This window comes from Monodelphis domestica, chromosome 5 (assembly GCF_027887165.1).
Source record: "Monodelphis domestica isolate mMonDom1 chromosome 5, mMonDom1.pri, whole genome shotgun sequence".
NCBI lineage: Eukaryota > Metazoa > Chordata > Mammalia > Didelphimorphia > Didelphidae > Monodelphis > Monodelphis domestica.
Window position 1 is genome coordinate 316,424,966 of NC_077231.1, and position 9,842 is coordinate 316,434,807.

Consider the following 9,842-nt stretch of genomic DNA (forward strand, 5'->3'; position numbering starts at 1 on the left):
CCAGGAAGCCAGAGTCGCTGGATCATAGAGTGCATGGTGGGACTGGACAGGTAGGAGAAGGCCAAGTTGAGAAGGACATTGAAGGCAAAACAAATTTATATTTGATCTTAGAGGTGATGGGGAGCCATTGAGATTTACCAATTAAGGACCTACGCAGATAGACTTCTTTGCTTTGCAGTTATAGATATAGAGTTATGCTAGGCAAGTGTATATTAGAGATCTTTTAGTCCAGTTGTTTCTTTTTATAAATGAGGAAACTGAGGCCCATAGAAGTCATATGATTTTCTTGAAGTCATATGGTTAGCAAATTGCAGTGACAGATGCTTTAGGACCTTAACTCTAAACTTACCCTCTCAAACTTTTTGGACTCAGGACCCCTTTACATTCTTCAGAATCGTTAAGTACCCTCTGCCCCCCACCCTGGAGCATTATTTATGTGGGTCGTCTAAACTGATATTTAACACACTTGAAATTAAATAAGAAAGCACTCACCAGACAGCCCCCCTGAAAGAGTCTTGTGGATCCTCAGGGATCCATGGGCAGTATTTTGAGACACAGGTCATTAGGGCTGGAATTCAAAGCCAGTCCATTTTTCCCCCATTCAACATGAATCTGGCATCCATTTCTGTTTTAGTAATATAATAATAATAATAATAAATAATTCAATAATAATATAAAATGATCCAATTATTATTGTTGTTTTTAATAAAGCCTAGGGGCCTGAGGAATGGTAGGCTGTGGTCTGGCAATGAAGTTTTTAGTTGTCCATCTACTGTGTCTTGTGGGCTTGGGGATATGAAAATCCGAAGCTCTTTAGAGCTGTCAAGGTGTTAGCTTCACTTTCTTGCTGTCCTGGATGAGTTTGTAAAGACGGGATACAATTATGTAGTTAAAGCTCCTGGGTGCCCTCTGGTGAGGTCTTCATGAATTACACACATTTGCCTGATTGAAGAATATCTTCTGTACTTTATTGTGAATGATAATTAAAATGAGCAATCATGTCACACTTCAGGTGCCTCTAAGCACATTTAGAAAAATGTCTCCTTTCATCCTTCCAATGACCCTGTGAGGTAGCTGCTGTTATTCACCCTACTTTAAAGAGGAGGATACTTTCAGGGACATTTACTAGCCCAGAGTCACACAGTGGGTCACATTTGAATCCAGGTGTGCCCTGACTCCAGGTGAAGCACTCTATCTACCTCACCATTTGGCTTCCTTCCTAGGAAATGTTAATAGATGTAGATTTGGCAGGGCTTGCCTTGTCATCCATTCCTAACATCAGTTCATAAATGCAGGGACTGGATGCCCAGAGAAAGGAAGTGATGTCTCAGATGCACAACCTTAGAGGCGGAAGGGATCTTCACAAAGCTGTCGTTCAGCCCATCTGGCCAGAAATAGCCTTTCTCACAGCCCTGAGCATCAGCCACCTGGCCTCTGCCCACAGATCTCTGCAGAGGCAGATCCCAAACTTTAGAAGCCCGATTTCTCCTTTATCTGAGGTTCATTCTCACTTAGGAAGCTTATTCTGACATCAAGCATGAGGTTGGCTCTTTGCACCTTCCAACACTCCTCAGAGTTCTGCCCCCTGGGCCAACCAGACAGGGTCTACCCTCTTCTACATGAACCCATCCTCCCTTGAATTCTCAGAGAGAATGTGAATGCAGTCCCTCACTATTCTCCAGGCTAAGCATCAGCCATTTTTTAAGGAAAATGATCTTGAGGTTCTTCACAGTTCTGCTCTGCCTCCTCTGGGCATCCTCGAGCTTCTCAATGTCCTTCCTTCACTATTTCACCCAGAGAAGAGTGCTGCACCCTATTAACGATCTATACAGGACATGGGATGGCAGGACTATTGGGTTCTTTTCCTGGAAGCTCAGCCTGTCTTTATGTGCAGGAAGAGAGCAGAAGAGTCAGAATTTGAACCCGGCTCTTCTGGCTGCCAAGCCAACTCTCCCACTTCAAGGTTATGGGTGTAACTCATTCGCAGTCCATCTGATAACCCTTGTTCTTGATACGTCTCTGCCCCCTCTCCTTTGGGGGTCGTGCTTGTCCTCGATGGGGTCTTCTATGCATTCTCCTGCCAAAGCCAACCCCGCAAGATTTCTTTTCTAACCCCCAGAGTCTCCTGAAATAGTGGAATTGTAGGCGGAGCTGTGGATCTGGAGACGGACTCCAAAGGGATTTCCCCAGGATACCGAGGTCGGGAAGCGGCTTCTCTTGCGATTGTGCCTCCTCGTCACAGAGAAAGCAGACGTCGCTCTAGTGACCCGCTCGTGTGTACCAAGTACCCAAAGATTAGAGTCAATCTCTGTGCGCCCGTGAGTACGTGGTAAGCCCTGTTGCAGCATCTCTGTGCGCACCTGCGCTGCGGTCTTCTATCCTGCTCATATTAATTAGATCACACGCCGTCTTAGCCCTGTGTGTGCACAGAGAAAACAAGTTGGGTACACATTCACACGTACATGCATACACGAACACACATTCAGACGAGAAGGCTCCGCGTTCTGTGCCAGAGCCTGGAGCATCCCCAAGGAGGAGCCAGCATCCTGAGAACGTGCGCACAGGGGGAAAGGAGGAAAGAGAGGAAAGAGATGAGGATGGAAATAAGGGGGAACTCCTTGCGCATGCTCTGTGCCTGTCCTTGCATCTGTGGTACTTGGACGCCCTCTGGCGGCCGCCCGGCCGCCCGCCACGGCGCAGTGCCCTTCCCTCTCCTCGTGACACGTCGTCAGGGGGTGGGGCTTGGAGAGTTACGCGAGTGGCGTGTGCACGCCCGGCGCAAGTTGTTTACGTCACTGTCCCGCGCCGAGGCCAGAGGCCAGAGGAAGAAGTGGGTGCGGGCAGGCAGACGCATGGCAGTGTCCGGTCCCGCGGGCCCGGGCTCCGGCTCGGGCCTTCAGCTGCCCACGTTCGCGGCGGCCCGCGCTCTCGTGAAGCCTGGCTCGTGCCTGAGCGTGGGCCCTCACCGGCGACACGTGGCGCTGGCACCTCGCTTCCTGGACCGCAAACGAAGCGGTCTCCGCGAGCAGTTGGACCGGGAGCTGTTGCGCTACTCGGAGAGGTGAAGCCACGAATGCGGACGGTGCAGAAGCCGGGGGTGGGGGGGGGGGGGGAATTGGAAAAGGCGAAGAGGGGGCCGCCTATACAGCTAGACAGGTGGGACAAGGAACGCGGAAGCGGCTCTATGCCTGAGTACATAGGTGTCGCCCAAGCATGACGGGACCCTTCACCTCTTCAATTTCCCATCTAGTCCCCCGGGGCCCGAGGGTTAAGGCTGAGGGCTGACCGGTCCGGCCCCTTTCCCAGAACATCACCGCCTTCACTCTCTCCACAGCCTGCGGGGGGTCCCCGTCGCCTATGACAACCTGAAGATCGTGGGCGAGCTCGGGGACATCTACGATGACCAGGGCCACGTGCACCTGAACGTGGAGGCCGACTTCGTGGTCTTCTGCCCCGAGAGGGGGCAGCGGCTCCTGGTAAGGCCGGACTCCTGCTCAGTCCCCTTGTGTCGCCTGGTGTCCAAGGGCCCCTCTCCATATGCCTCCTCCCTTCCCCAGAGGACCCAGTGGGGGCGGGGACAGGAAGTGGGGGCTGGTCAGACCAGGGGGAAGCCCCAGGACTTGTCTGAGCTCGAGGCCCTGAGGGGTCTCAGTGACTGGGAGCCGGAAGTGGGCCTTAAGCCCTGTGCTTGCTCACGGGCAATTCCATAGCGGGGTATTTGCAGGGAAATAGAGGTGTTGTTTCTAAGGTCTAGGCCCAGGCCCGGTACTCTGGGCTTCCCCAAGGCTGAGAGACTCTGGATGTGGCCTCGGGGGCAGCCCTGTATACCCTGGGAGGAAGAGGAGGACCACCAGCTTGGCACAATGACAGGCTCCATTTCAGCCTGATTGCAATGATCTATGCCAAAGCCAAAGCAGCATTGTGGAGGGGGGAGGAAGATTTGATATGGGTCAGAAAGATCTGGGTTCAAATGTTGCCCCAGATGCCTAGAAGGAGGTGGATCTTTTAACGGTCACTTAAGCTTTTAGCTCCCATTCCATAATCTGAAAAATGCCAGGCCTGGCTGCCACCAGCCCCAAGTTCTTTGACCTCGCAGCCTCTCCCAGAGAAGATGGAGTCCAGGGGCTGCTCTCAGACTGGCAGAGCCCTTACTCCCAAAGGCCTATATACCCAAGAGGCTGCCTTTCCCCAAATGTAGGAAGTCCAGTGCCTCCAGAACTGAACTCTGCACTTTTCCCCTCCTTACTGTGCATCAACTTCTGGGCAAGGTTCTTGGCAGAAGACCCCCAAAGAAAGCAGTCCCTGTGTGAGTGCAGGAGGCCTTCACGGGGGAGAGGTGGCTGCAGGAGTTATGGGGGATCCGGAGGGACCAGGCCAGAGCAGGCACTGATTTGAGGCTGGTTTAGACCAGAGTTCATGAACGGGAGGGTGTTTCCACAGGTGGATTGGAGCCTGGTGGTGAAGAGCCCTAATTCCTAGAGATCATGGGCACCGTGGGGCCAGCTGCTCCTAGGGTCGGCTCATGCTCAGGAAAGAATAGCACACATGGAGGAAACCACCTCCCTACATTACCCGGGGTCAGTTGGCTTGGTCTTTTCTGTGGCCCGCTCCTCTGGGTTCGTCATGGCATTATGGACAAGTAAAAGGGCCCATCCCCCATATCCTGTCCCTGGAGCCTTCCTTGGTCCTGTTTCCAGGTGGTGGCCCAGGCTGACTTCTGCCTCTGCCACATCTGGCCTCTGGCACATCTACTCTGACCTCCCAGAGGGGCACATTGGGCTGCTGTCCCCCCAGGGTCTCTCTTCCCTCCAGTTTTTATGTCTTCCTGGAGAGCAACTCTTCTGGTCACACTTTCTATGGTGATCTCCCAGCAGATCCCACCTCTGATAATGCACAGAATCCTTCATGGACATTGTTCCACCAGCCCGCCAGCATCCATCTTACATGTGAAGAGCTCCAGATAGTTTCTCCCCTTTTACAGATGAGGAAAAGGCCCCTTCTGGCTTCTGGGGCCTTTGTAGTTTGGTGTTACCTTCTCCCTTCCTTGCCTGTTGCCTCCATTCGCCTCATCCTCTATGTTCCCCTGTCTGAAATCTCTGACTCTCCCCCACCCCACCCCTTTTCCTCATTCCCTTCCCAACCCATCTTTGGGAGTGTGGGCTTTCTAGAAAGGGCCTTTTGACAGCTTTACGATGAAAGCAGACAAGCTGACTAAAATGAACATATTTAAGATTAAACGTGTGATGTTTCACACATTATCGACATGCAGTCTTCAGACATTCTCTAACCTTTGTATCCTGCCAAGCTGATTCATTAAAGAGTGCTTTATAAACTTTCAAATTCAGTTGTGTTTATGGAAATTCAGCCCAGATATTTGTTGTGAAAAACAGGTGTCCTGCCCTGAATAAGCTTCAATCAGAAAGCAGGCCACCTTTTTGAGGAGAATTTTCTAGGTGGTTTCTGCAGGGAGAGAGTCTTTATCTGCTTTAAGAAAGAGGATGATCTCCATTCCTTGAGGGTTTAGGAACAGTTGTAGAAGTTGTTTTGGGGGAAGCTAGGTGGGGCAGTAGGTGGAGAGCCAGACCTAGAGAAGGGAGGCCCTGAGTTCAAACGTAGCTTCAGGCACTTATGGTGGGTGGCCCTGCCTGCCTAGCCCTCACCATTCTCCTTAAAATCAATACACAGTGTAAATGTTAAGATGGAAGGTAAGCACTTTAAAAAGAGTCACTTTTTGTTGGAAGAAAACCCCATGTAAATCGTATTTTTACTTAGCAAGCCCACACTGCCTTGACATTTTAGCTGCAGCACATTTTCTCCCTGCTCAGGTGGACGTTTATGTGAAGCTCACTGTGCTGCCTGTACCCCAGGGGCTCAGCTCGGTCCTTCTCTTCTCTTCTCCCCCCAGGGCACAGTCAATAAGGTGGCGCCCAGCCACCTGGGCTGCTTGGTGCACGGATGTTTCAATGCCTCCATCCCCAAGCCAGAGCACATGCCCGCAGAGCAGTGGCAGGGTCTGCACTTCCACGTAGGGGATGAGCTGGAGTTTGAAGTGTCCCGCCTCGACTCGGACGCTGCGGGCGTCTTCTGCATTCGAGGAGCGCTTATTGTCAGCAGGTGGGTTCTTTAGGATGGCCAAAGATGTGCTGCTGCCAGGCCCGTCTGTGCTTGCGGTGCACAGAATGGGATGGAGGAAAAAGGGGGTGCTGGAGGGGAGATTCAGCCAGAGGCAGTTAAATTGGTCAAATGAGGATACGATTAGCTGGGCTACTATTTGATCCAGGGTGTCTTTTTGACTTTAAAAATGACCTGAAGAAACTAGGTTCATGTAATTTAGGGTTTTTTCCTCCCAAATTTTCAGTTATGTATAAAAGCCGTTTTTGACATTTTTAAAATTCAGATTCTCTTTCTCCCTCCTTGAGGCGGTGAATAGTCTGACAAAGGTCCTCCCTGTATTTTCATGCAATAGGCATAATTTAGTTTTAATTTGCAGTCAGGGAAGCTTCAGCCCACATAGGCAGGAAAGAATCAGGGTGTGAAACCACGTCCTGCTGGCTCCAGATCCAGCACTTGACTGCACATAGACAAAAGGCAAAAGGTTTCATTCTGATCATTAGAAGAGATTCTTAATGTGGTTGAGAGACCATGTTAAAGAGAAGATGACGTTTAGAGTTTGGGGCCTGATACCAGGGCTGATCCCATAGAACAGAACCCTCAGAGCGACTGCTATGAGAAGCGGAGGCCTCTCCTTGTTCCCCTTTCTGGGCAGGACCTGCACGGAGTAGGTGGTTTGGGAATGTTCCTTGTTGTTATGGAGACCCCTGACGATGGGAGGCTGCTTGCAAGCAGCGGATGGGTGTGACTTGAGCCCTCCCTGCATCGTGCCCCTTGGGCCTGCTCGGGAGGGCTCTGAGGGGCTTTCCAGGGTCCTGTTATCCTGGGCACTGAGAGGCAGCTGGTGATTGGGGGCTGCAGCCTGATCCCTGGGTGTGTTGGCTGCACTGAGCCCTCCCACCAAAGAGCCAGCCACATTGGCCCTAGTGAGGCCCTCAGGCTGCCGCTCCTGCCTTGGCCTCCCTGTATTCCTAGTGACACGTGTCCTGTCTCCACAGTTTGCCGCCTGTGTGCCCTGCTCTTCCCGAGGGATCTGAGAATGCCGGCCATGAGCCTGAGCCTGGAACTGGGGAAGAGAAGCCAAAGAAGAAGAGCAAGAAGGACCTGAAGCAGCCCCGTTTGGACGGTGGCCTCAAGGAGGCCGCTGCACCTTCTGATGAGGCTGGGACTGTAGAGATTGACCCCCAGGCCCAGGAGGCTGTGAATGGACTTTGTGAGGAAGAGCAGGAACCTCCGGCAAAGAAGAAACGCCACCGAGAAGAGCCTGAACAGGATCCTCTGTGGCATGCCAGCGACTCGAGTGGCTACCAGAGTGACCACCAGAAGAAGAAGAAGAAGAGGAAGAAGCATAGTGACGAGCCTGAGGGCCCTGTGGCCCCCGAAGAGCCTCGGCCAAAAAGGAAAAAGAAGAAAGAGTGAGCCGCTCTGGACCTGAACAGCCAGGGGGGCCATCCAGTCCAGGGGCCTGAGGAAGGGCCTGAGCACTTGCTGGCCTGGAAAGGAGAGAAGGGGTTACTGGGGAGCATTGTAATGACCCAGAGAATAAAGATGACTCCCAGGAGGCGGGGGAATTCCAGCCATTTTGCCAGGAGATGAGGGAGCCCAGTATCATGGTCGGGCTGTTCCTGAGCCCAAGAATTGTGACTGGTGTCCAGGGGAGATGGAGCAATTGCCAGGAGACTGACATTGCCTGTTTTCATTGGTGGCCTGGCTTCTCCAGGCCCACAGTGGGGCAGGCGTTACTGTCCTGGTAGTCTGGAGAGGATTTAGCCATTCCTCCCATCGTTATCCTCATTTCGGGGAGAATTAATAATAATGACGATGATTAATGGCTCCCATTCCCATAGCATTTGATGCATGCCAGGCACAGGGCAAAGCTCTTTCTATCTCATTTGGCCTCACAAGAGCCCTGAGAGGCAGGGAGGTGCTGCTGCTATCACCCCTCTTACAACTGAGGAAACTCAGGCTCACAGAGGCCAAGGGGCTTACCCAGGATCACCTAACTAGGCCGAATGTGAACCAAGGGCTTCCTGACTCCAGGCCTAGCGCTCTAACCACTGTGCCTCCTGGTGGCTCCCGCTCTGCACTTACCAGACAGACAGAAGGGAAAACTGGATGTCCTAAAGTACTCCTCACGTGATGGGAAGATTGATCATAGGATTATTCCTCGTGAATCCTATTTTAAAAAGGGGTTTCCATTTAAAGAGCTTTAATTTACATACAGCTTTTCTAGAGAGGGGAGGGATTTCTTGTGCAAGTTAAGTATGTGTATATGAATAAAGAACCAAGTGCTTTGTTATGGGGTATATATATATGTGTATGTATGCATCTTTATCGATCCAGTATTACCAAAGTGCCTTTTAAGTTGTTTGCATAATAAAGAGAATCTTATTTAGTTTAACTTTCACAGTCTTCCCATTTTTACCACTCTATATTCAGTTTTGAGTTTCTGTTATTTAGATCATATTGTCAAATAAATGTTAGGATTCAATTTGGTATAATTTAGATACTGGAATTTTATTTACCTTTATATTATCTCGGTTTTCAAAAAAGCTCATCATCCCTCCTAAGAGTTAATGTGAGAAAGAAATTCCTCATCCTTGTCCTCAGCGCCATGTTCCCCAAAGCTCTTGAGTCAGGATGGACATGATTGGGATGCTCGGGTGCCTCGGGGCTTTTTGGTTTCAGTCTTGAGAAGGAAAGGTTTAGTGATTAGCAAAGAGCTTGCCTGACTCCTCGGTGTCTCCCCCATCCCTCCCAATCAGCTACTGAAGAGGCCATTGATTTCCAGTTTGGGAGACGACCAACCCCAGGAGCAGGATGGCTAATTTCTGAAGTGAAGTCCTTGGAAATGATAAAACTTCCTTCCATTTGATGGCCTCATCATGAAGCCAAGTAAATTCTTTCCTGGCTTTTAAGTACAGGAGCCTCGTGTCTGCTTTGATTCAGTGACCTGCTTTTCACTGGTCCTTTTCTCACATTGAAGAGCTGTGTGAAGGGAACCAATTCGGTTTCTCCTCTCATTTGTCAGATAAAGGTGTCGCCGCGGGGATCTCTAAGGCCCGTCCAGTTCTCCATCCGTGACCCTTAGTGTGTTTACACGTCCACGGCACGATACTTGGCAATCCTAAGCTGCCCCAAGAATAGCCAAGCAGCAGCGCCAAAAGACGTTGTTCTTCGACCCCAAAATAGTAGAACCTGAAGTGCAGATGCCTCCCCCTCCTAAAGGTCAGCACAGGGCTGGACAATTGAAATTCTGGGTTAAACGGAAAGATGGGAGAGTTTTGCTGTCCAAAGCAGTAGCTTACGGGTTTGAAGCCTGGTTGGAGCTACGCCCGATGCCAGGAAGACTCCCTCGCTGCCTCCCCTACGGCAGCCTGAGGTAGAAAGGAGAGGAGGGAAATGTCAAGGGTGTCAAGTCAGTCACGAGTCCTGCCGCCTTTGGACTAGTCAGGAAAATCTCAGAGGAGTGTTTTTTTCCTGGTTTTTCTGTATCGGATGGTTGTGGTTGAACCCATCATGGCCTAATCTCCCCACAAGCGGAGTAGTTATTGGATGCGATTTTCTTCAGGCCTTTCGCCCTTGGGCACGTAGAGCAGCGTCAGTATAAGAGAGTTTCTGTATTGATAAAATGGTAACGGCGACAAATTGATAGTGAGAGCAGTCCTCAAGGAAAACGGCGAACGCAGAGGAAAGAAGGAAAGGACTAAAATCATCATTTCCTTTTTTTT

At 50.9% G+C, this 9,842-nt stretch overlaps 1 protein-coding gene across 1 annotated transcript; it reads left to right on the forward strand.

Moving 5' to 3' along the window:
* Positions 1 to 2,447: 2,447 nt before the first annotated feature.
* On the forward strand, positions 2,448 to 8,512 carry POLR1F (RNA polymerase I subunit F). The gene is made up of 4 exons (XM_007505409.3): positions 2,448 to 3,061; positions 3,335 to 3,476; positions 5,906 to 6,114; positions 7,110 to 8,512. The coding sequence occupies exons 1-4, from the start codon at positions 2,463 to 2,465 to the stop codon at positions 7,528 to 7,530; spliced, it is 1,371 nt and encodes a 456-aa protein (XP_007505471.2). The 5' UTR covers positions 2,448 to 2,462; the 3' UTR covers positions 7,531 to 8,512.
* The last annotated feature ends 1,330 nt before the right edge of the window (positions 8,513 to 9,842 follow it).

What these genes read in the sequence shown, in the direction of transcription:
- POLR1F (XM_007505409.3), top strand. Translation starts at nt 2,463, where the DNA reads ATGCATACACGAACACACATTCAGACGAGAAGGCTCCGCGTTCTGTGC. An exon ending in AGAGGGGGCAGCGGCTCCTG is followed by an intron (nt 3,477 to 5,905) that starts GTAAGGCCGGAC and finishes TTCTCCCCCCAG; the next exon opens with GGCACAGTCAATAAGGTGGC. An exon ending in GGAGCGCTTATTGTCAGCAG is followed by an intron (nt 6,115 to 7,109) that starts GTGGGTTCTTTA and finishes CTGTCTCCACAG; the next exon opens with TTTGCCGCCTGTGTGCCCTG.